General features: G+C 35.2%; 1 protein-coding gene and 1 pseudogene across 2 annotated transcripts in view; one reads left to right on the top strand and one right to left on the bottom strand.

The window, feature by feature from the left end:
* The window catches only part of RADX (RPA1 related single stranded DNA binding protein, X-linked), a gene marked incomplete at its 5' end in the record, with an annotated part of 78,726 nt that extends 52,601 nt beyond the window's left edge, over positions 1-26,125 (bottom strand). The window contains 9 exons of the mRNA XM_080795561.1: positions 376-536; positions 1,813-1,977; positions 3,081-3,185; positions 6,313-6,435; positions 6,543-6,634; positions 6,829-6,937; positions 15,930-16,122; positions 17,264-17,406; positions 25,408-26,125. Coding sequence (XP_080651687.1) covers positions 376-536; positions 1,813-1,977; positions 3,081-3,185; positions 6,313-6,435; positions 6,543-6,634; positions 6,829-6,937; positions 15,930-16,122; positions 17,264-17,406; positions 25,408-26,125 — 1,809 coding nt within the window. The remainder of the gene's footprint in view (positions 1-375; positions 537-1,812; positions 1,978-3,080; positions 3,186-6,312; positions 6,436-6,542; positions 6,635-6,828; positions 6,938-15,929; positions 16,123-17,263; positions 17,407-25,407) is intronic.
* On the top strand, positions 8,933-10,024 carry LOC308336981 (magnesium transporter NIPA2-like; annotated as a pseudogene). The gene has a single exon. The product of its transcript is annotated as a magnesium transporter NIPA2-like (transcript).
* Positions 26,126-27,319: the final 1,194 nt, after the last annotated feature.

Raw genomic sequence — 27,319 nt, 5'->3', positions numbered from 1 at the left:
AAAAATTTCCTACGAAAGTGTTCCTATAGTTCTGGCCTGGACAAAAAGGAATGGAATGAATATAATCATATATACCACCCGGGAATTTAAGTAAAGAGAATCATAATAGGCTCAAATTATGCAGAAAGCAAAAATAAGATACCAAGTGTTGAAGGCCTTGGGAAATATCAGAGGCTGCGACCTTCAGCCCAGCCTGCTCCAAAATAAGTAACAGGAAAAGGAAACAAATGAAAAACATAAATGATTTTTTTTCCTCTGAGGTTTACATCATTAAGCATCAATACATGTAAGTTCTGAATAAAATGTACAAGGTACCAATTGTAATTATAATCACAGTGCATTCAGAGATATACTATTAATTCTCTGGCACCATACCCGAAGTGTTTCTGATGCTGAGGCACTTTCAGTTGCACTGGTATGGGGGACATACTTTATAACAGTAATTATCCCCTGAATTGCAATGCGCTTTTGTTCCCTATACTGCAAGTCTTCAATCTCCTTCCTCACTTCACTTATAGCTGTCAAGAGCGACTCAACTGCAAAAGAATAATTCCAAGGAAATTGTAAGTCTTAAAGAACTGAAATGATAAAAATAAGAATTAGATTTGCAATGTCATTTCACAACACGAAATCATAAACTTGCTACATAACTTAAATTTGTGAAACTTAAGTTGATGCTTGGCATCATCACCTTATGCAATTTTTGTAAAATAGGCAAAATATAGTTATCAGTTAAATTCTGATATAGTCCTCTAGTCTGGAATCTTAATTTGAAACTAAAATTTTGCATATTGAATGTGTAGTTGACCATTGAACAACAGGGGGGTTAGGAGCACCAAGCTCCTTGCAGTCAAAAATCCATGTATAACTTCCGACTCCCCAAAAACTTTACTAACAGCCTACTGTTGACCAGAAGCCTTATCGACAACATAAACAATTGATGAACACATATTTTGTATATATATTATATACTGTATTCTTACAATAAAGTAATCTAGAGAAAAGAAAACATTAAGAAAATCCTAAGGGAAAAAACATTTATAGTACTGTATGTATATTTATTGAAAGAAATCACATATAAGTGGATCTGTGCAGTTCAAACCTGTGTTGTTCAAGGGTCAACTGCAATTGACACATATTTCAAAGTATAAAGTGTTGCCTAGCCACTGCACAGAAACATACATTTTAATATATATGACCAAATACTGCATATTGCTGCCATTATTTAGATGATAGTAGGTCAGTTTTCAAAAGTTTCTCTTTTTTTCCCCAAACCATGCAATTATCCCATTGCTTTTCAAAAATAATATATTACATTAAACTTTTCAACCATGATATCTTAATTCTACTTAAATAAATTAATGTTAGGCCTCTCATCAGTACTTATTCTGCATTTTATTTACTTTGGTGTCATTTTTATTTAAAGGTAGTGCTCAATTGTGTAATATCCAATATATGTCATTTCACAAGAGTAGCATAATACAGTGTCAGTATCTTGATATCAAATTATCTAGTGTCTCTTTATAGCTTTAGTCTCTGTATGTAATGTCATAGGAGTTTGGGACTATTAAATGCAGATTTTATCTCAATAACATTAAATCAAGATATGATGTCCAGTTAGTCATCATCTATGTTCTCCCTTTTTCTAGTCTAATAAAATCCAAATATTAACCTTTAGGAGGTATGACATACATTTTTAGATCATGAAAAAGATAAAATTTTTATGAGTGTTGTTATATATATTAGCTCATGATATATATCACACATATGGCACATAAACATATCCTATATGACTAGTAATTACATTAGTACCTTTGACAGAACTACTGTACTTCGAAAAGGTCTCTGGCACTGGTGGATAGGGGTAATAGCCACCAATAACAGTATTCTTCATTTCCTCAGTATCGGTCCTTGTTTTCATCCAATGAATAAAGTTTTTTACCTTGGTGTCGTTGATATATGGCTGGCTTCTGTGACCTTTTTGCAAGAGGGGTAAAACCAAAAAGATAAAAAAGAGAGAGAGAAAAAAAAACTCACCGTAATAAACTGTATGGACTTTTTTTTTTTATAAAAACAGTTTAATATCAAAATATTCTCTTATGTCACCAAGAAAAGAAGTTCATTTATGCAATGTATAGCAGATCACAATATGTATACAAAAATGATCAAAGACAGTAAACCAATCCTATGTTGAGAAGGAAATCAGACATATTACCAATTTAAGAGGACAAAACCGTAGCTGCCTACAGGATACTGTAAAGTTATAATGAAAAGAAAACTAATAAACTGGATTTTTCTAACTATCAAAATGCCTGGCATCTTCTTAAAAATGGATTTTTAAATCATGTATTAACCTAAAGGTATGGCATCATGTTTGAACTGAATTGCCTATAATATAGCTCAGCATTTAAATTCACATTCTTAAAACATAATTAACAGTGCCATTTATATCTGATATTGTTAGTTTTTATAAAATGAGGTATTGACAAAGATGTGTGTTAGATCCTTCTTAGGACTCTTCTACTGACAAATTTCTTAATTATCAACATGGTAGTATTTTAGTAAACACATCACTCCACACTATTTCTTCATCTGGAAACTTTCATCTTTATTCTTTTGATCCCGTTATCAGAAAGAATATAGAAAAATAATGCACTTGTAGACAACTAATAAGACTCTTCTTGCTATATAAGTAAAATCTGAGATCAGGGACCAAAATATGATGAACATTTTTAGTTAGTATTTAAAAATATTGTTTATGGTATCCATATTGTGATATAGGGCCTAAGTCTTAAATCTATCAAAGCAATTTATGATTACTTCATATCAAGCAGGAATTAAAGTTAACCAAAGGACAGAAATGCAATTCTCCAATGACTCACAAAATCATTGCTTCAGTCATAAATAATCTAGAAGCAATACATTTCATAGGCTAAATATTCTTTGCTAAATATTCTTTCAGCAATAAAGGAGGTTAAAACAAAGCTATCTTGTGGCTGAATGTTGTAATGGAAAAGTTAACTTAATGAATGGAAAATATATTACATCTCCAATAAAGTATAAACCAAGAAATTGCTCACCAGTAATAAACACTCGACTCTCATTTGTAGTGGTTAGGTAAAGCAGTTTAGGTACCTGAGTGTCATTCCTGACAACTTTCAACTGTGTACACACGAAATAGGTCACTGTAGAAAATGAAAACAGTTATGAAGAAAGTTCTGCCTTTCAAAGAGGACTTACCAAGATCCATATCTAACACAGTGCTTCTTGAACTTTAATGAACATGGGAATCACCTGGGACAACTGTTAAAATTCAAATTCAAATACAGTAACCTGAGATTCTCCACTTCTTATAAGCTCTAGGTGATACTAGTGTAGCCAGTCCTTTGACAACACTCAGAGCAACAAGGATCTAACACTTACCTTTTTCTTCAGATAAAGGATCTAACACTTACTTTTCCTTTAGAAAGTACAATGGCTGCACCTAACTGAAGTTATTCCTTGCTGTACAGTTGAAGACTGCAAGTCTCTCTAATCAGGCATACAACTGAGTGTGAACAGTTATTTCCTACAGAGAAAAAAACTCTTAGTTTATCCAGGATGCTTTTACTGATTAACCTGATCTAACATTGATTCCTGAATTACTCTGACTCTTTCCACCAGATAGGGGTATACACTATTAACCTGAATTTGCTATGCCACTGTTTTACAGGTGTTTATCTTAATTAGACTTTAAGTCTCCATGACAGGGCTTATACAACCCATTCTTTTCTAGTCACCTTGCTGAATTGTTTTCAACTGTCTATCAATTAATTAGGTAAAGTTTCATTAAGCCAACATTTTTTTTTTTTTTAGATTTTAATTCATCACATGCCAAAGCGGCTGTGGTCTTATGAACTAGGAAATGAAGAAATGTAAATTCTTGTAATCTCACAATAATGGTAAGTTCTCATTTGAGATAAATACTTCCTGGGGTGCCTGGGTGGCTCAGTGGGTTAAAGCCTCTGCCTTCAGCTCAGGTCATGATCCCAGGGTCCTGGGATCGAGCCCCGCATCTGGCTCTCTGCTCAGCAGGGAGCCTGCTTCCCTTCCTCTCTCTCTCTCTCTGCCTACTTGTGATCTCTGTCAAATAAATAAATAAAATCTTTTAAAAAAATACTTCCTGAGAGTATGACAATAATGATAAATTCATTTACTATATCTAAATTTTCCTAATTCTTTATCTTATAGCAACAAAAATAAAGGAAATCTGTTGAAATGACTAAGAATAATTCTCAATTTACATCACTCTTCCTTTATGTGAAAATGGTACAAATATGTCACTACTCATGGTTAAAGATGTTGATATAGGGATATTAAAGAAACTTCTAATTCTCATTTCATGACTGTTAAAAATCAGACATTTTGACCTGACACCTTCTAGCTGTTTGACATCCAAGAAATTACTTAACTCCTCTGGACTTTTTTTTCCTTACCTGTAAATCTATAAAAACATCAACTTTTAAGAAGGTTAACTGGGAGGACAAAATGAGATAACATGTATGAGCATCTGGTACATAGCAAACACTCAATGTCCATTCTCCTTAGTTTTTCATTCTCCTTAATCAAAAGTAAAAAAGATTCTCTACTACCAAGGGATTCTGGTATTATTCTGGAAGACACTTGGTCATGTTCCCCTTCATGGGCCTGAAGCCCCCTTAATACTCACTATTCATTTGATAATTTTTTTCACCTTGATCAAAATAACGAACATAACTTGTGACTGTTGTCAACTGCTGTACTAGAGTAAATCTCACCAAGGTCCGTATAAGACTTTCTTAGTAAGATGTATTTCACATTATCCGAAAAAATAGAACATGTATACTTGGTAACATTACTGTGAAGAAATCATTATCTAAAACTTGTGTCAGCCTGTTGTTTCAAGTGGTTACAAAGAGAGAGGGTCCTCGCCATAAAACCCACCTAAAACGAGATAATGGAATTGTCACCAGAAGTCATTACTATCGATCATTTATGCCCTGAGAGAAGTTACATGAGAAATCATAGCCCCCCTCAGCTTGGAATCCCATGCCTCGTTTTTGGCTAAAACTCTTTCTGCCCTCTCCTTCAATAGTTGAGGTGAGGTTTACTTCCATCCAGATATATTTTAAAATTTTAATCTCACAAGCAGATGGTAGAATCTAATAAGGTAATATCTGAATGGTGTGGGATGCTGTTTTGCAATAACCAGTAAAGGGGTAGCAGAACAGCTCTCTATATGGTCTCTAGGTATCCTGATGCTCTACAATTTTTACCTTGTTATTGATTTTAAAAATTACATATGGTCAAGATTGGGAGTTTTCCCAATGTTGGCAAAAATTTAACAATCAGTATTTTATTAATGTAATCATTTGAAAAATAGTAAAATAACACACTGTAGATATAATAGCTTTATGCTACAAGTTGATACAAGAAAAAAAACTACTGAGGGGTGCCTGGGTGGCTCAGTGGGTTAAGCCTCTGCCTTCGGCTCAGGTCATGGTCCCAGGATCCTGGGATCGAGCCCCCCATCAGGCTCTCTGCTCAGGGGGGAACCTGCTTCCCCCCCTCTCTCTGCCTCTCTGCCTGTGATTTCTCTCTGTCAAATAAATAAAATCTTTAAAAAAAACCCACTGAAGTTGTTAAAAAGTATTAAATATACTTTTTTTCTTATAAGGGATCTGAAGCTTACCTAAAATGTTTTCAAATGAATAAAATTAGTGGGAAAAATACCTCTGTATCCAAATAAATGCAAGGGAGAAAGGTCAACACCAAGGTAACTAAAATATTGACCAGCTGGTATAACATTGCCAATGTACTATTAATTTAATACTCAAATGAAATCATACTTACCACTGTCATTATTTAATTACACAGTCTATCAATCCTCTACCAATTAATTCTATATTAGTAAAGTCTTCATTGTCTTTTTTGTGGTCTCCTTAGTCAATTTCGAAATGGATACAAAGGGAAACGAATGCCTATGTTTTAGCTTCACAGAATGTTAAGCTTTTAGACCTGAAATGCTAATAATGAGAATTGATAAGAGCATCTATTTTCTGAAAAATTGATTTCAATCCCAAATTAATTCTGAATAGAAAACCAGAAGGTGGTTAATATCTGTAATACCAAATATAATACCAATACAGAAAAAAATTTAAACATGCTATCACATTGCTTGAATTTGCTAACTCATTATCATGCCACTCCATAAGTCAATATACAATCTAACACTTTAAGTTCATGCCCCCACTTCCAAAAATAAAAAAAAGATGCAAATACTGGATTGACTACTTGGGTAAATATTTTCAAAGATTTCTGGCTGAGATGTAGAAAACAGCTCCACTATAAATGGCTGATCTGAAGTCCCGTCAGCGATGTGAATCCAGCGATATGACCAAAAATCTTCACGGTTTTCTATATGGATAGGATATTAGAATAAATAAAGGTAAACAATTATTCATGTATAAGCACAGAACTATTCACTGAAATACTTTTTATGACTTTCAATTTTAAAAGCTTACCTTTCTTTTTTGACCGCTGGACCCTTCCTACAAAAACTAAAATGCCAATAACATCACAGATGTGATTTTTTGGCATATCATCCAGTTCTGACCTAAAAAAAGCAAAATGGTTAAATACTATATCTTTATACAGTGAAAAAGCATTCTGAAATTATGATTGTGAAAATATATATCTATATAATTGATACAGCATAGTTTGGGGTAGATTTTTGAGCAACAATAATACACTGTTTCAGTGGCTAATGTTAAAAATTAATATTTAAAGTATTTTACATGAATATTCTACCTTGTGATAAACCGGTGATTTAATTTTGGCAATCTCCATTCAGGTTTCACCTGCTTTTCAGGAATGATAATTATGTTAGTTGGAGGATCTCGAAGGTTCAGGCAGATTTCTGAAAAACAAATATGTTACTTTAATATGACATTTAATACAGATAAAAGAACATACATGTATATAAATTACACAGCAAAATATTAGCCTGAACTCTTTTGGGCCCACCACTAACTTTAAGAACTAGACCATTATCGATAGCTTCCTTCTACTTGTTCCTACATTATCATATCTACTTATCTCTCAACCAAAGGTTAGCCATTTCTTAGATTTTGTGTTTTTATCATTTTTCTTAATTTAAAAAAAGGTTTTTAAAATCATTTATATTTTTTGTCCAAACAAAATACTGTTTGGTTTAGTTTTTAAATTTTATATGGATGAACTCACAGCATATTCAGTGTTCTAGGGCTACCCTTTTCACTCAACATTACAGTCTTAAAATTCATCCATGTAGCCGCATGTAGTGTTTTGTTCTTTTTTTTCTTACTCCCACTGCTGAATAATGTTCCAGGGTGTTGATATATTACAATTTTTTTTTACCCATTATTGTGTTGATGGACATCTGGATTATTTCCTGCTTTTGTTATTACAAACAGGGTCACTATCAATTTTTAGTACATGTCTCCCTGTGTACCCAGGCAAAATTTTTCTAGGGTATTATACCCAGGAGGGAAACCCTGGATTGTACCATGTGCAAAAGTTCCACTCTACAGGCTAATTCCAAACTATTTTCAAGTAATTAACCTACTTACAGTTTTACCAGCAATGTGTAGGAATTCCCATTGATCAGCATCCTCTCCAAATTTTGCTACTATCAAATTTATTTTTTGTCAATTTAGTGACACAAAATGACAGTTTGTTGTGGTCTTCATTTGCACTTCCTTTATTGCTAATTATGTTGAATGACATTTCATCTATTTATGATTCATCCATGCATACTCTTTAATTTTTTATTTTTAAAGATTTATTTTTATTTATTTTAGAGAGAGAGAGAGAGAGAGAGATGGACAGTGGGGAAGGGGGTGAAGAGAGAAGGAGAGAGAGTTAAGTTTACTCTGCACTGAGCATGGAGCTGGAAGCAGGACTTGATCTCATGACCCTGAGATCAGGACCTGAGCCAAAATCAAGAGCTGGACACTTAACCAATTGCACCACCTATAAGCCCTTCATGCACCCACTTTTGTGAAGTACCTGCTGTGTCTTTTGCCCACTTTTCTATTGAATTTTTTAATTTAATTTTTAAAAAGATTGTATTTATTTGTTTATTTGAGAGAGGGAGAACACAAACAGAAGGAGGGGCAGGGAGAAAACCAGACTCCCTGCTAAGCAGGGAGACAGCCACTGGACTCCAACCCTAGGCTCAGGCAGATGCTTAACTGCTTACCAGGTTAACCACTGAGCCATCCAGGCACCTCTGATTTTTTTCTTTAGTTGAAGGACTTCTTTTTATATATTGGATACTAATACTTTGTTGATTATATTATTGCAAATATATTCACCTATGTGTGCACTGCTTTTTACTCTTTTTATGGTGTCTTTTGATGAAAAGAGTTAATTTCAAGGTAGGTGTGGTGGGGGTCACAGGTGATGGGGAGGGGCAGGTCCCCCTGCCGCTCCCCTATGGAGGAGGCACCCTCGGCAGGCCCGGATGCTCTCATCTCTTCCTGTACTGAGAGGAAGGCGCTGTCCTTCCCCCCACTTCCAGCTCCTCAAGAGGTATGGCCCCTGAGGCCTGTGTGGGCGAGTAAGCAGAGGCAGCCAGGACTAGGGCCAGATAGTGGAGGGGAAGCCTCAAGACGAAGCCCCATGGCCGGCCTCCAATTGGAACTGGAGCTACTCTGCCAGGGTTTAAAAACTTTAAATGAGAATAAAGAGTATTATTTACAAGGAACTGAGAATGAATAACTCATCTTTAAGGGCTTCCAGGCTTTTTTTCATAAGAGAGACCATATTAAATTTATGTATTTAAAGATTGCATAATCCTGCCTCCAGCACCAGTGGTTTCTCTGTTTTGTGATCAACGTGACTCACAAGAACTTTTTTAGTAACAAACGAAATGATCCAGGAGCACGGAAAATATGATTTTTGCATTGGTTTGGGATTGGCTATGAGTTTCAGCATTTTCATTGGCAGGAGCTTCACTTTGGGGGAAAAACAAAGTCTTCTGCCACTTGCCTGGAAGGGCTCCATGAGAGCAGGTCAAGGTGGCCATGCATATCTTAAAGAATGGTTGTGGTGGGCTGGATTGCTATCAATGGGAGCAGGTGAGGTGGCCAACCTTGCTGCATATGCCTTCGCACCAGCCACCTTAGGGACTCGGGGGCTCTCAGCATCCTAGTGCATACTATTCCTTCTTCATACTTTCTAAATGAAAGACTTAATCTCATGGGAAAATTGAATATTTGCTAAGTATTCTAGGATCTACAGTTATGGTCATTCATGCTCCAAAAGAAGGGGAGATCGAGACTTTAAATGAAATGTCTCACAAGCTGGGAGATCCAGGTTTTGTGGTGTTTGCAACACTTGTGGTCATTGTGTCATTGACATTAATCTTCGTGGTGGGACCTCGCCATGGACAAACATTCTTGTGTACATAACAACCTGCTCTGTAACTGGAGCATTTTTAGTCTCCAGTGTTAAGGGCCTGGGCATTGCTATCAAAGAGCTGCATGCTAGAAAGTCTGTGCTGTGACATCCCCTGGCCTGTCTTCTACCGCTGAGCCTTATAGTCTGTGTGAGCACACAGATTAATTGCCTGAGCAGGACCCTGGATATATTCAACACTAACATTGTGACTCCAATATATTACCTATTCTTTATAACATCAGTTTTAACTTGTTCAGCTATTCATTTTATGGAGTGACAAGACAAGCCTGTTTATGATGTCGCTGTTACTTTGAGTGGTTTCTTCACAATCATTGTGGGAATATTCTTGTTGCAATTCTTTAAAGACATCAGTTTTAGTCTAGCAAGTCTCCCTGTGTCTTTTCAAAAAGACGAAAAAGCAATGAAGGCAAATCTCTCTAACATGTATGACGTTCTTAATAATAATGAAGAAAGCCTAACCTGTGGAACTGAACAATACAGTGGTGAAAATATCTCCTGAAGAAATAGAAATCTCACAGCTTTTAAGGAAAAATGTAATTAGGGACTCCTGGGTGGCTCAGTCAGTTAAGCATCCGCCTTTGGTTCAGGTCATGATCCCAGGGTCCTGGGATGGAGTCCTGAGTCAGGCTCCTTGCCTAGCAGGGAGCCAGCTTCTCTCTCTGCCTGCTGATCCCCCTACTTGTGTTCTCTCTCTTTCTGACAAATAAATAAAATCTTAAAAAAAGAAAAATGTAATTAAAAGTTTAATCTATAATTATGTTATAAAGTGAATTTGAATATCAGAATGCGTCTGAAAAAGCACTGTTCTCAAAAAAATGTTCTCTAGAGACAATGCTTTTTAAAGTTTCACTGATTTGGACCAAGAAATTATTTTTCTTATATTTACATGATGGTAGCTCACTAAAATGACCTCAGTTCATGGTCCATTTCTAGTAACACTGTATTATTGTAGAAGTATTTTAAATTTTCCTTCACCAAAATCTAAATGCACTGAGTTCTAAGTCTATAAAAATGCTTTACTTTTTCATTGGTGATGAAAACCTGAAATGTACATTTGTCATCCCCACTCCATCAATCTCTGATCACTTGAAGGTTTCCTGATTTAAAAAGGAACAAAATTTTCCTAATACATTATCCTGTGATTTACCTTACCTATAAAAATGACTCCTGTTTGATGGAATTATTTTAATTTTGAAATGTTAGTTTAAGAGAATCCTAAGTTAGAAGAAAAACTCAATTTACCAAACAAAAAAAGGGTAGGAAGTTGCCTGATGGAGATGTTTCTCATGCTGTGACTTATCATCACACATTTGATGGTCTTCCTATTCCTTGATGGCACCTTGCTAAACCAGCGCAACCTGTGTCTTTCAGGAGCCTGACTGGTTTAATTCTTCACTTTCTCTAATCCCTTGATATCTGGAACCTTGATTCCCATTTTATATCAGCTCTTGTATTTTTCAGGATATTTTCATGAGTTAACAACTCTGGGAAATAAAGTCAAAAGACTAATTTCTTAAATTAACTCATGTTATAATAAAAAGACAAATTGAAACCAAAAAAAATTTCAAGGTAGTTGGGTTTATTAATCATTCATTTACAAATGCTATTTCCTGTGTCTTATCCAAGAAAATCCTTCCTTATTCCAAGGTCAAATGCATACTTCCTTATAAGTACATCTAAAAGTTTTGTCTTTTATGTTTGCTGTATCTAGAATTGACATTTTATATGGTATAAGATAGGGATATATGTCATTTTTTTCCCAAGTATGTAATTATTTTTTCCAATACTATTTACTGAATAGTTCTTCCTTCCTTGATGATCTGCATAGCACATCTATCATATCAAATTTTTGTGCGTTTAGGGCTATTTCTTGATCATATTATGATTTGCTGGTCAGTTTGTTTATACCTATACCTATATTACACGGTCATAAATTTTTTATAATAACTTATAACATTTATAAGAGAAGTCTTCAACTCCCTCTGCAGCCCCTTATTTTTTTCAGAACTATCTTGACTATTCTCAATAATTATGTGACTCCATATAAATTTTAGAATCAATTTGTCAGTTCCAGAAAAAAAAAATCTTACAGAATAACACTGAATTTGCAGATCAATTTTGGGGTACTTGATAAACTTATGAAACTGAGACTGACTTCCTACCTGGGAACAGGGGTTATTTCTTCATTTATTTAGAGGGATTTCTATCCCCTTTTATGCAGTAGGTAGTATTTCCTAAGAATTTGCTGTTTAGCAAACAAAGATTAAAACAGGATGAAGAGGAGGTGCCTGGGTGTTTCAGTCAGTTGGGCATCTAGCTCTTGATTATGGCTTGGGCCATAAACAGAGTCCTGGGATCAAGCCATGCATCAGGCTCTGTGCTGGGGGTGGAGCCTGCTTGGAAGAATTCTCTCTCTCCCTCTCCCTCTGCAGCGCCCCCCCCCCACCACCACATGCGAGCATGCTCTCTCTCTGTCTCAAAAAAAAAGAGAAAAACCAAAAACCAGGATGAAGATACTTGATTTCTCATCTTGCCTATTAGCAGTCGCATGATTCGAAAATTCAATTTACCTTTAAGTGTTTCAGTCTTTTCACATACAAGTGAAGAAGTTTTGTGTTATATATTACCTTGTACCTACAAAATAGTCTGCATTTCACAGAGCACTTTCACAGTCATAGTTACCTGATTATATTTCAGTTCCCTTCCAGCTCCAAAATGCTAGGATTTTGAATGAAATAAATAGTCCTTTCCTACCAAAACCCCAAACACTTGATTCTATTATCTCAATAGGTATTATATAATACAGTCCAAAAAATCTCAAGATTTTAAAATGTTTATTTGGGATGCTAGCTGAATACTATTGGATAAAAGGTAGGATAGAATGATATGCAAAATGGCAATAACAAAACCATATATCACTAGCAAATATGTCTTGTGTTTTACAAGAGAATTTTCACCTATATAGGGTTCCATTTATTTGGTCTTTTATTTATTTTTTTTTAATTTTTTTTTAATTTATTTATTTGTTAGAGCGAGCGAGCGAGCACAGGCAGACACAGTGGTAGGCAGAGGTAGAGGGAGAAGCAGGCTCCCCGCCGAGTAAGGAGCCCGATGTAGGACTCGATCCCAGGACGCTGGGATCATGACCTGAGCCAAAGGCAGCCGCTTAACCAACTGAGCCACCCAGGCGTCCCTTATTTGGTCTTTTAAAAAATTACATCTTAGTGTCTATAACTTGGAACTACATATGTAAATATGAAAAAATAAATCAAGATAAATTACCCCAATAGTTTGTCTTTCAACATCAATACCTGGAAGGCAGTGATAGTACCACAAACCCTTATTCCCTTACTGATCAACCCTAGCCCCCAATATATACTTTCTCATTTATCCTATTCATAACATACCCTCTTATTATTTGTAATCCCCACTCACACTTTTTTTTTAAAGATTTTTTTATATGACACAGAGAGAGATCACAAGTAGGCAGAGAGGCAGGTAGAGAGGAGGAAGCAGGCTCCCTGCTGAGCAGAGAGCCCGATGCGGGGCTCGATCCCAGGACCCTGAGATCATGACCTGAGCCGAAGGCAGAAGCTGAACCCACTGAGCCACCCAGGTGCCCCACCCCACTCACAATTTTTTCTATCCAATTCATTCTCCCACTCTCCTGACCATTCATTCTTTTCTCAACTACATTTCTGTTCATTTCTGCTCCCTTTTTGTTCATTACATCTTCTTACTGTTTATTGTCATTAAGCCTTGATTTTATTTTAATCTGTTCATCTTACTTATCTGTACCATTAAACTACTTTTTCCATGTTTTTATTTAAATTTTGGCTAGTTATCATACAGTGTAATATATTACCCTGATAGACTAATTTTTTTTTTAAAGATTTTTATTTATTTATTTGACAGACAGAGATCACAAGCAGGCAGAGAGGCAGGCAGAGAGAGGGGAGGAAGCAGGCTCCCTGCCGAGCAGAGAGCCCGATGCGGGACTCGATCCCAGGACCCTGAGATCATGACCTGAGCCGAAGGCAGAGGCTTAACCCATTGAGCCACCCAGGCGCCCCGATAGACTAATTTTTTAAGGGTAGTACTCTATATTACTTATCTTTGTATCTTCTGTGTCTAGCATGGTTTACAAAACTGTTTTCATCTCTCCTCAACAGATCATTAACCCATTTGAGCTTTTTAAAGATCACAAATCAGTAGTTCTCAACTCTAGCTGTGCATTAGAATCACCTGACGATTTTTAAAGGCACACCAACATCTTGGTTCCCTCCTCAGAGCGATTAAATCAAAACCTCTGAACCTGGCATGCTTACCGTTCTTTCAGGCTCCCCAAGCGATACTAATGTTCAGCCAGGGTTGAGATCTGCATATATGTGTAGGCTTAGCAAACGATAGCCTGCAGATGGTTGCTTGATTTTGCAAATAAAGTTTCACTGTAACACAGCCATGCCCATTCCTTACATATTATCTCTGTTTGCTTTCACTCTATAAAGGCAGAGCTGTGTACTTATGACAGAAACTATATTTATTGCCTTTATAGAAATAGCTTGCTGACCCCTGATAAAGAGGGAAAAAATCCTATTCCTTATTAAAAAGATATGGGATAAAGTAGACTGATGCTGACACTGATAAAAAGTAAAACTATTTTAAAGACTAAAAGAAACATTTTTTATATACTCTCATCCAAGTCCCTCATTTTAAAAAATAATTTATGTATTTGCAATTATTTACCTGAAAGTATAAATAGCCTCTCATATCTTAAAGAGAGTTTCCATTATGAAAATCTGGCCCTGTAGTTCTTTATAGCAGAGGTAGCATACTGCTTGATTCAATTTCAGTGTTCAGTTTTAGTAGCTGTTTATCTATTGACCACATGTTGTCTATTGTTCTACTTCCCATATGTTTTTAAGGTTTAGAAACAGCCATTAGTACCAGACACATTTCTAGATTTCTCCAGAGCCATGTAAAAATTGTGATTTAAATTAATTCTCGTTACACCAGGAAAACAGTGTATCTCATAAAAAGAACACTAGGTTAGGAGGCAGAAAAACTAGGTTTCATTTTTCACTATGCCAGTGATTACATGACATCAACAAATTTACTTACCTTATCTGTTACTGACAAACGTCTCAATTTTTACTAAAGCATTTTTTTCACCTAGATATGCTTGGTTGTGGAAAGGATTTACAAATTGATAGACATAATAATACATGTTGCGAATTAGCTTCTTTTCACCAGTTTTTTCCTATATATTCTCGAGTAAGCCCCAACAACAATATTAGTTTAATTACTTACCTTTCTATAATAAAGAGCAAAGAGATAATGGACTAATTGTATCAAACTACTAGGTAATGACTTGTTCATCCAGCAAGACATGATTGATGTCTATCAAATCCTTAAGATTTTAATAAAGAATCATATGAGATTTTCCTTAATAAACATATATTTAAGGAAACAGTGAAAAAAGGCTACATTATCTGTACATTCCCCCAGTAATTAAGCTTAAATGTGTTAGTAGGAAATTTAGAAATACATAGAAATACAGGTCCAGTATAAAACTATCGTGAGCCAAAAACAATACTTAAACTTGTTGAGTGATATACTCTACAATTTTGAAAAATAGAAAGGCAAAAAATCCATATCCACATCTGAGAACAACCACTTAATTTTAATGCTTCAAAATATTTAGGATGATGCCAAGATGTCAAACTTTGATTTCAACACTAATTAGGAAGAGCCTTTTCAAAATTGCAGCAATTCAATTGCATTTGAATACTGACTGTGGGCTAGATAACAGCAATTTTTCATTTTTAAATTTCCTGATTTTGATAACTGTACTGTGATTATAGTATAGAATGTTCTTGTTCTTAGGAAATACACACTGAAATATTACTGAAATGTTCTGAGGTAAAGGACTATGTGTGATGGCTGCCACTTACTCTCAAAGGTTTCAGAGGACAAATATATATAAAGAGAGGTGGGGAATGATAAAGGTAAATGTTAACAATTGTTGAATCCGTGTAAAGGGTATTTGGAGTTCTTTGTATTGTTCTTTCAACTTTTACGTAAGTTTGAAATTATTCCAAAATAAAATGCTGACAAAGCCTTTTTGGATAGCACCTTATAGTAACAGAAAAGCATATTTAAGTCATTAATTTAGTATTATAATACAAAAATGAAAAGTAAATACATCCTAAGTGGAGTTCATTCAGTAATCAACAATAAACATCTCACATTATTTTTTTCTTAATAAATGCAATAATAAATAATTTATTAAGTGATTGTTTAAAATTTTTATAGATAAAGGAATTTAAAGGTTTACCAGGTTCTAACAGATTCAACAATTTTTAAGACCCTTTGATTGATATGGTACTTTGGAAATTTATACAAACAAAATAGCCATAAAACAATAAATTTATTGAATACTTAACCCATTGTAGAAATTAGTTTGATCTGTGGATCCACAGGCAGAGGCTGCATCCTGAATGGATAACTCTTTTTAACGGAATAATCCTGAAGCAGAAGAACTAAACCAACCCGCAAACTTTTATACCATTCAGGACACAGGGCATTCCACATAATCACTGACACAGTGCCTGAACTGTCAGCAACTTCCAGAAAGGTCTAGAAAAAAGAGTGAAAAAGAACATGCATATCTGTTACTTTTATCTACAGAGCATTCTAATTTTAAGAACAAGAAAGCAAAAATATACGATGATGACTGAATAAGTTATGATACAATCTGTAACCATGAAAAGCTATGAATGATTTCTAGTGATAGGAAATACTTAAGGAAATGTTAAGTGATACAAAATTGTATGTACAATATGATTCCCATTTTGTAAGATAATTTAATATATGACAGTCATGTAATATATGATATGTATACATAAACACAGATATGTGATAGATATGACATACATATGATATAAATATGTACATATATATGCTATATATATGTAGACATGATATATACATACAAAAAGGAAATAAAACACTTAAATATTAATACTGGCTCTGTTAGAATTTGGGGTGATATTACTTATCAGCTTTATTTATAGAGCTTTCTGCATTTCCCAAATTCCCTCAAAGTACATATAACTGTTTTAATGAAAGCTTAATAAAACATCTAAAATAATTTTTGATAATGTGAAAATATGGTAAAATGTTAAATAAAAAAATGGGACAGAAATCAGGAAGGTAGTTCTCACTGGCATTATATGGCACAGAGAGGCAAGGCAACAGAAAAGTATCAGCTAGATTCCACAATTAGAAGGTCTCCAGTGAGTGACCAGCTGAAGAAAAAAGTCAGATCAATTGTGTTGAAAAGTAAATGGGAGAAAAGAAAGTAAAAACATCTAACAGAGACTACTTCTCTAAAGAGTTTGCGAGAAGAGAAGAAGAGAGGGAATAGAGGAATCCTGAGGTCCAAGGAGATTTTTGTATTTTTTCCTAATGAAAGACTAGAGTATGTCTCTATGCTGGTGTAGAAAGCACAGTAGAGAAGAAAAGGTTGAAGATAAAGAAAAAACTGTGAAGGAGACCAACTGAATTAGGGAACTACAAGGTACCAATACAGAAAGATTTCTTTTTTCATAAGAAATTACATAGAAAAATACCTTGAAATACATATTTATGTATGTTTTAAACATTATTAAACTTATAAAATATTTTTGAACACAAATTATCCTAATATGGAGTCAGTTCTGTAAACTATAATCTATAACCATTAAATTAACATGTAATATCTTGTCATTACTTATACCTGGTATGGCTCAATCATCTTTTTATCAGGTTTTCCATAGTATCGCAGTTTGGATTTATGCAAGATTCTCACAAGCAATGCAGGAAAATTCCTTCTGTTAGCCCAGGTCATTTCAAGGTGAGACAGGGAAATTATTTTGGTATCTAGAATAAAAAAAAATAGAATAGAAAAAAGTCCTACTTAATATGTCATGTTAATTTAAAAATTGTTTTAATGGTTAAAAATGGTAGCCAGATCATCCCCACAGCAACTCCTTCTCACCAGCTAAACCAGTCTATATACTTCCTACATAAAAAACTCAATAATACATGCTATCCTTAATAATAATAGCCAATATATAGGGGTGCTTGGGTTGCTCAGTCAGTTAAGCAGCCAACTCTTGGCTCAGGTCATGATCTCAGAGTGGCTGGGCGTGGAGATCCTGCTTAACCTGCTTAACACTTTTTCTCTCCTGCCTACCACCCCTCCCAACTCTCCCGTGCACATGCATTTTTGCTCTTTCTCTCTTAAAAAAATAGCTAATATATAAATATGTCATACTATGTGCCCAGCACAAAGGTAAATATCTGTATTAACTAATATACTATTCCATCTTGAATGCCCTCTGTCTTGTCAAACTGGGTAATCACTTCCTGAAAGACTTGGATCTAAACTCATCTCTCCCTGGGTGGGGGGATGGGTGAAACAGATAAAGGGGATTAAAAGAACACATATTCTGATAAGCACTGAGAAATGTATAGTATAGTTAAATCATTACATTGTACACCTGAAACCAATATAACATTGTATGCTAATTACACTTCAATAAACTCATCTCCCTTAAGAAATTTTGTGGGAAAAACTCAATGCCATGGAATATTTTCCCACTACCAAGCACGTACATATTTAATTTATAGAATTGTTTTATGACATATTTCTGTATTGCCCTCACCATAGTTTTATATGTGTAAGTTGTGTATTTCCCAAACATGCCAGACCAGGACCTTTGCATTTGCTCTTCCCTCTGTCTGGAATATCTTCCTAGATACCAGAGTGACTTCCTTCCTCCTCTCCTTCAAGTTTTGCTCAAAGGTCACTTTCTCAGTGATGTTATTCCTTACTACCCTATTGAAAACTGATCCCTTTACTTACGCCTCATCCCATCTTATTTTTCTACATAGTATTCACTATCTTCTCATATGTCATATAATTTACTTTGAAATTTTAATCTCCATGCCTGCTGGCAAATACAAAAGCTGCTTAAAAGCTATTCACCATCTTTAAAATATTAACTTGTATTTTTTATTTTATTCTTCCTTGGCTTAAGAGAGGTTCAATTGGCAATTTTGTCTACATTTTGCTCTCTCATAGTCCAGTCTCAACTGCTAAAACCTTAATTTGTATTTATTCCAATATTTTATTTCACAAGGTATCTTCCACTTCCATTTTAATTTACCTAACGTATTATCTACTCAACATTTTGGCATGAAAACCACAGTTGTAATTTCTTTTTAATAAGAAATTAAGTGGAATGTTGTAGTTACACCTATATCATAAAAAAAAATACTGTTTTTAGTCTTCAGACATCTTGTATAATTTTCCTTTTATAGTCTTCCAAAACATTAATAGCGCAGTCATAGGTCCTAATATTTGCTTTTTAATTAGGTCAAATTATGGATCAACTCTGAATTACCTGAAATGTATGTGGAACACTCTTGGTCAATGAAGGCACGTCTACTTGCACTAACTGAGTAAATTCAAGAGTTATATGCTTTTGTAAAACCAGAGTTCCAAGAGCCACTGCTTTCACTATAATTGGGTCCACAGAGTCAGGTGTGATCAGACAACTGCCTGATTAATGTTTTCCCAGTTTGGGTTTTTAACTCACAAACTTCATAGAATATACATATCTCTCAAATCCAAAAAAGAAATTTCCGGCTATACACAGACAATGAAGAATCTGTATAAATTAATAGAAATGTGTTCATTTTTATAAGAATGAAAATAAATAAACTAGATATTCAATATTAAATGTTAGATAGCAAACGATGGAACAGTGATTCTAAAACTTTCTGGTCTCAGGAGACCAGAAATTCTTAAAAATTACTGAAGACCTCAAAAAGCTTTCATTTATATGGGTAATAACACTTGCCATATTATAAAGTAAAACTAAGAAATAAAATATTATTCATTAACTCCCTTAAAAAACAATAAACCTATTATGTATTTTATATATACACATATGTATGTATATTATATATGTATTTTGTATTTTATATATGTATTATGTATTTTATATATACACATATATGTATATTATACATATATATTATATATGTATACACATATATATGTATATTATATATGTATATATAAAATACATAATAGGTTTATTGTTTTTTAAGGGAGTTAATGAATAATATTTTTAAGGGAGTTAATGAATAATATTTTATTTCTTATATATACATATATAAAATACATAATGAGACTGTATTCTCTAAAACATACATGAGATATATATGAGACTGTATTCTCTAACAAGGAATCTAGTAAGAAGAGTGGCACTGATTTACATTTTTGTAAATCTTTTTAGTGTCTAGCTTAATAGAAGACACTGGATATTCATTTCTTTGGCATTCAGTCTGTTTCAATGTCACATCTTATAGCCTCTGGAAGACTCCACTGTATACTTTCAGAGAATTAGAGTGCTAAATAGTAAATGAAGTCTTAGTATTATTATTACAAAAATAGTTCTGATGTGAATCCTTTGAAAAGGTCTTTGGGATATCTCTAGAGGTCCTTGAAGCATACAGTAAAAACCACTGCAAAAGAATAAAAATAAAATGGCACCATGTTCTAACTATTCATTTTACAAACATAGATAAATCCTGAAAAATTATTACAAATGTAGTACACAGGAAAAAATCCATAAATCCAAATCATTTATCATGGCAAATATCCTCGAGCAAATACTTTCAAACCAAATACAGCAATATGCCAAATCGCATCATGTCCAGGTGGAGTCCTAAACACCTTGTATTGTTCAAGAGGAAGATATAATAAATTGTGAATAATTCCGGATATTGACACAAAAATCAAAGTTTAAATAACTTTGTTAAAACATTAAGGGTAACCTCTAGAAGAATACAAATTAATGTATAGCTTCTAAAGCACTGTAAGATAAAGGAGTTTAAATCTTGCAAAAGTAAAAAAAAATAATAATAAAGCATGGCGTATAGCAAACATAAAGTAGTTCTGCAAGAAGAGGTATAAAAACATCATCAATGACTTTAAATTTAATTGGATTAAATTCATCTCTTGAAAGAAAAAGAATTGGTTTGGGTCAAAAACCCAAAATCTTAGCTATGTATTTCTCTTTAAAAAGGCAAATGTAAAACAAAATAGAAAAAAGGAATGGACAAAGATACATACACTAGGTCAGTTCTCAAAAATGTGGCATTTGCACCACCAGGATCATTAACCACCAGTGAACCTTCTAGAAATGCAAATTCTAGGGCCCTACCACAGACCTACTGAATCAGAAACTGGTGGTGGGGCCCAGAAATCTGCATTTTAAAACGCCTGAAGTGATATGGATGCCCATTCATATGTGAGAACCACTGCCCCAAATGCCAACTACAAGACAGCAGCAGTAGTAAATAGTACTATCAAGACAAAATAGAATTTCAGACACAAAAGAACAAAAAAATTCCATACTGATAAAAGGTTAAAAATTCACCAACAAGATTACTATGCTATGAAACTTTATACATTATAGTAACATCTAAATCAAAAACTTTTAGAAATAGAAAGAGAAATGAACAAAACCACATCATAAAGAGAAGGCAATATTCCTCTTGGAGAATGGGCAAATAAAATAGATTTTAAAATAAGAATATGGAATACTTCAATTAAATTAAAAACTTGTTATAGGGGCGACTGGGTGGCTCTGTCGGTTGAGTCTGCCTTTGGCTCAGGTCATGATCCTGGGTTCTGGGATCAAGCTTCACATCTGGGTTCCCTGCTCTGTGGGGAGTCTGTTTCTCCCACTCCCACTGTCCCTTCTCGCCCCTCCTTGTGCTCTCCCTCTCAAAGTAAATAAATAAAATCTTTTTAAAAATTTAAAAACTTGTTATAATAGACTTCATATCTAATAAGTAAGCTTTTTCTAAAATTTTGAGGGTTAAAGAGGAACCCAATTTTAAAATCAGAAAATATAAATAATGAGTAAAAATAAAATCTCTACACTTCAAAACCTAGTGTACGTAGCCAAAGTAGTTTCCATGGGAAATTTCAGAATTTCAAAAGCTTTTGGAAGAAATAAACAAAGAAATAAGTGAACCAAGCATTCAACTCAAGAAGGTAGTACAAAAAAGTGTGAAAAAAAGAAATACAAGAAATTAAAGATTATAGTGTTAATTAAGTAGAAAACATCTCCCCAATATAGACTTAATTAGCAAAGCTAAAAGTCTTTTTATAAAATACTAATAAAACAGACAAGCCTCTGGCAAGGCTGACCATAACAAAGGGTAAACACATTAAGAATGTAAAAGGGAATGAAACAAGACAAAAAAATTTAAAAAATATAAACTAAAATTTAAAAATAGAGACTACTGCATACAACTTGGATATCTAGGTGAAATGATATTTTCTAGTAAAATATCAACTCTCACAAATGGACTCAAGAAGAAGAGTTATTAATTTCATTACTTTTTCTGAGAAACTGAAAAGGAGTTATTCTGTCAACCCCCAATCCTGGCCCAAGGCCCCAGGTTCTAATAGTTTTAGGGATAAATTCTACCAAACCTTCAAAGAACAAATATTTTCTGTAAGCACAGAAAAACAAGCAACTTTCCCAACTCATTCTACTAGGCTAATATTAATTGAACTGATATCAATATGGGGCTAAAATAGTAAATCCCTAAAAAATAAAATCTATGGAATAAATTCACTTTAAATATACAGATGTAAATATAACAACCATGAGCAAGTAGAGATATAAAAGTAGTTCAATATTAGAAAATCCATTAATGTAATTTATTTAATGCGTTCCTTTATTCAATAAACACTTATTGAAAGCACTCAGCAGACACTGTTGTGGGTGTAGGAGAAATGCGCCACAGCAGTGAAAAAAACAGAAGCCTTGCCCTCATGAATCTTATAAACCAGTGGGAGGAAAAAGAAAACAGAAATAATAATTTCAGAGTGTTATCAATTCTATGAAGGGCATTTCCATGGTGATGCAATAATAATAAATGGGGAGGGAATACATATTTAAACAACCCTTTCTAACATGTTTTATATATTTGAGTTGAAACCTGAAGATGGGAAGGAACTTTCCAGAAAGAGGAAAAAGCAGGAGCAACTTACTAGAGGCAGGACAGAACAAGGAGGTTTGAGATAAAAAACAAGGCTCATATTTTGGAAATAAAATGGTGGCGGTGAGAGGTTAGAGAGGTGAGCAAGGGGATTCAGTAAGGCAGGGGTCTATAAACTATAGCCCCTGAGCTAAATCTGGCTTGCTGCCAGGTTTTGAAAATAAAATTCTACTATAAAACAGCCAAACCTATTAGTTTACATATTGCCTATGGCTGCTTTTGCTATACTCTGGCCAAGTTGAATAGCTGTGACTGGAGATTACGTGTCCGAAAAAAGCAAAAAGATTCACTATCTGGGCATTTAAAGAAAGTTCGTCCACACCACAGGGCCTTGCCCACCCTGATAGGAGGTCTGGATTGTTGTCTAAGTGCAATGGGGAGCCACTGCAAAGATTTAGACAGGAGACGGGCATGATCTAACTTCCATTTTGAAAAGCTGTCTTTGAGATCACAATATTGGTTACCTTTGGAGTAGGATATTGACCAGGAGAGGGCATTAGAGAGACTTCTGAGATGCTTACAATGTTCTGTGTCTTGATTTGGGGTGCGGTGAAGTGGTGGTTTCAAGCTTTATTTTTAAGCTTTTTTTTTTTTTTTTTTGTATTTCAAGCTGTATTTTTAAGACTTTAACACATTGTACATATCATGCCTTAATAGAAAAGTTTTTAAAAGCACAAAAATGCACCATAAACAAAGAGAAAAGGGAGAGTGTGAGAATGTAATCTGCAATATATAACAAATACTTACTACCCATTAGCAAAGAAATCAGAAAATTCAAGAGATAATTTTAAATTAATACAATATGGGGAAATGAACATTCATACATATGTTAGTGGGAATGTAAATCAGTAAAACCTTTTCAGATGATTTGTCAATATCCATTACATGAAACAATTTAAATACTCTTTAACCAGCAATTTCACTTCTAGGAATCTATCCATCTCACAGAAATACTTGAACATAATGAACAAGTATGTGTATATCCTAATGATGTTCTGTGCCAAATCTAAAACTAAAAAACCAGTAACAGCCTAAAATTGATAATTATCCATTTGCATGGGCATGATTATATAAATTATGGTACACCCATAGTGTGGAAGTGTGTACGCGCAGATATACATTAAAGATGCTTGAGTAAGTGTAAACAGAAAATCATGCCACGCCATAGAATTTTTTTTTTCCAGTGATACGCACCAAACTGCTGAACCTTTGGAGTTTTGAGATCAAAGTTGAAGTCATAGGAAAAGGAGGTAAAGGGGTCTTTCATTCCACCCCAACATTTTATTATTCAAAATTTTAAACGTACGGCAAACTTGAAAGAACACCAATATATGCCCACTTCTAGATTTTTGTCATCAAAATTTTACTATACCTGGGTCTTACATTTTTAATATACATTTTATGTTTGCACAAATAAAGTGTTTTTAATATTATCTTGCCCATAGGTGTTCATTAAGTGTTTGCTTTTCAGTCTGTATTGCTATTTTTCTTGCTAGCCAACAATATACTTTTAAATATAGTTTGGATTTTTTAGCACTTAGACATTGCCTTTTGTAATAAAAATATGTATTCAATAATGGATATCACTTCCATAGTCAGAAAAATGAAATAACATTTTTACAAATATTATTCCCCTCTTAATTCTTCTAGACAGCAAATTTTTCATTTGTGTATTCAATCTTAAAAATAAAAATGGTCAACACTTAGAGTAGTAATGCAGTGCTGCCTTATTCCATGCTTGAGATAAAAATCATTCCATTATTTCATCTCTGAAATGACTATCTTGCTTTTAAAGCTTAAGTTATTTAAATCATCCTTGTCCACACATTTCTATAACATCCTTTTTTCCTTATAACTGGATATTACTTTAATTGCATATTTTTGATCCAGTTGTCTTTTCACTTTCAAGCCTGTTGCTGATACACGTCATAGCAAGATTACGTATGAGCTAATATGACTGCAATGTAAAAAGAAAAAAAACCTGAAAAGCAGTAGATGTAGAAAATAACCATCTTCCTTCCTTAAGTACTTTGTTTTATTTCATTTTTTTTGCATTTAATTTGGTCCCCATTCCATACACGTACATGCCCATAGTACTATCATTCCCCTTCCATCTCTGATAAAATATGTTTTACAGCAGTTGCTGATGACGAACCGGCATTTTCAGGCTAACTTCCTACTTCTGGTACAGAAGAATTAAACTCGGGTCAGTATTGTCCGTGATACGCAATAAGAAACATAAAAATGAAAATTCCAAGCCTGTCCACAAAAATCACACATTCAAAAAAGCAGTATTTACATAACTGCTACACTCTAAGCCATAAAAATGGCGTTTCATTAATGCAAGTTATTACGGAATAAATCACAGAACATCCTTTTTTGAATGAAGGTTAAAACACGCAAAACCACAAATATTTATGACTTTTATGCCGAATTCAAATCTATACACTCGCCAACCAACACAGAAAAGTACTAGTTCCACAAGTGGAATGGGAATGAAACGAAGATAATTCCACCGTAGGCAAACGCACACACAAGTATGCATGCCAGATTAAATCTGAGATGTATTCAGACACTTCCTAAATGGTCATTTGAATAATCAAAGCAAGGCACGGGCTGTGCAAATTTCATTAAGCGAGCGCCAATCCGACATTCAGGAGCATTTGTTTATTCCCACTCGCGGCTTGAAATGAACAATAACCAAAGCACCCTCGTTTCCTTTCCCACTTACGCAAGCTCCTGAAAACTATTTTTTTTAACCCCTCCGTCGTTCCCCCAATTACTTACTGTTAAAATTGTGTTCCTCAGGTTGCTTGTTGGTTAACCAGATATCTCCATACGGATCTTCGTTATTCCACAGGGCCAGGTAATGACTCTTCCCACCTCTTAAAGGCCTCTCCGGTACCTCCTCGTGCGCACTATTTCTGAATGGAGTTTCTAGAGAAATAGCCTCTAGGGTATCTCCACAGTGAACGTTATCTATGCACAGGATCCCCTGGCCTAACCTTTTTTCGTTGTAAAGACAAGAGACTCTGGAAATCTTCATTTCTATGCCAACTTTAAGAATATTTTTATAGACGAGAAAGTTCAGGCTAGGATCCAGGTAGCACTTCTCCTGGTACACCCCGTCTGAGATCGTCACATCATAGCAGTAAAGGGGAGGTTTGGGTATCGTGTCGCGCGGCTCATCCTCTAACAGGTACCTCTGGACGGCCAGCACAGCGACAGGCACCACCTCCGACGGGGTGACCCACTGCAGAGGTGAATCCGTTATCTGCTCGAGGACCTTTTGGATCCAGGACCTGCGCCCCTGGGAACCGGCCCTTCGGATCACCCCTCCCGGGACCCCAGCCCGATTTCTCTCAGGATTCGGAAAATCTAGCCCGGCATGTGAGGGGCCGGCATGTGAGGGGCCGGCATGTGAGGGGCCGGCATGTGAGGGGCCGGCATGTGAGGGGCCGGCATGTGAGGGGCCGGCCTGAGGCTGACCTGACTCACCAGACATTGTCGGATAACTGCGCACTCTCTTCACTCCCCAAAGCTAGTCTGCCCCGTGCAAAGCTGAGGACTGAGAAACCGCGCGCTTCGGCGACGATCGCTAGCTACTCTGCTCCCGCCGACTGGCAAGGCTCCGCCCCCCAAGCGAGGCTGCAAAGACGTGCCGCGTGCAGGCGTCAGCTCTCTCGCCCCACCCATCTCTCGGCGCCCTTCCAACTCGCAGGCACTGTTACTAGGCAGTCACACGCGCGGTTACGTAGCAGATCCTCCCACCTGGTGCCAGCCGGGTTGCCAGGGGAGGAGGAGGGGAGGGACAGTGTTGGTCGCCATGGTTCCCAAAACGTCGCATGAGGGAGGGGGAGGAGCACTCGTGGTCCTTCTAGAAAGGAAAGTGCTGAGAGGCAAGGGAAAAGAGAAAGTGGCTGGAAGCAGGGTATGTGTAGTCCTAGCTCAGGTGTTCTGGGGTTTGGGCCTTGGGCCTGCTACAGAAAGTAAATTAGAGTTCATTAATATACATGAATTCCATACCACAGGTCTCCTATAGTAGGAACGAAACCAGATAATGTATGCACAGCCTTCAGGAAAGTCCCCAGCACAAAAAGTCCTCCATAAACGTTAGTTGCTATTGCTATGAGCATTAGCATAATTGTCTGTAGTGACTCCCTGAGTGCAGGGTTGGTGAATTAGTGATTAAGTGCAAATGAAAACAGAAAATTATAGAACTGGCTTGGTGAAGAGCTGCCTTTAGGTTAGAATTTTTAAAATGTACTTATGTTTTATACAATACCTGGCTTAACAGACAACTAAGATAAAGAATGTCAGAAACTGCATTTCTAAACTACAAAAAATGTATGCGGTATGGCTATAAAGTGGAAAAGCTGATAAGAATTGTCCAAATTAAAAATAAGCCATTTGTTATATGTGCCCAGGTGTGCTAGTATACAGGCATACTTCTGAGATACTTCAGGATCCGTTTCAGACCACTGCAATAAAGTGAATACGGCCATAAAATGAGGCAAATGAATTTTTGGGTTTTCCAATGCACAGAAAGTTATATTTATACTATACTGTAGTCTATTAAGTGTACAAAAGCATCATGGCTAAAAAGAACATTGAACATACCTTAATTTAAGAATATCGCTAAAAATGCTGACCACAATCTGGGCTTCCAGCAAATCATTTTGCTGGTTGCCTCAGTGTT

Source organism: Martes martes, assembly GCF_963455335.1.
Source record: "Martes martes genome assembly, chromosome: X".
In the NCBI taxonomy this organism is placed as follows: domain Eukaryota; kingdom Metazoa; phylum Chordata; class Mammalia; order Carnivora; family Mustelidae; genus Martes; species Martes martes.
This window is presented reverse-complemented; position numbering and strand designations above follow the sequence as displayed.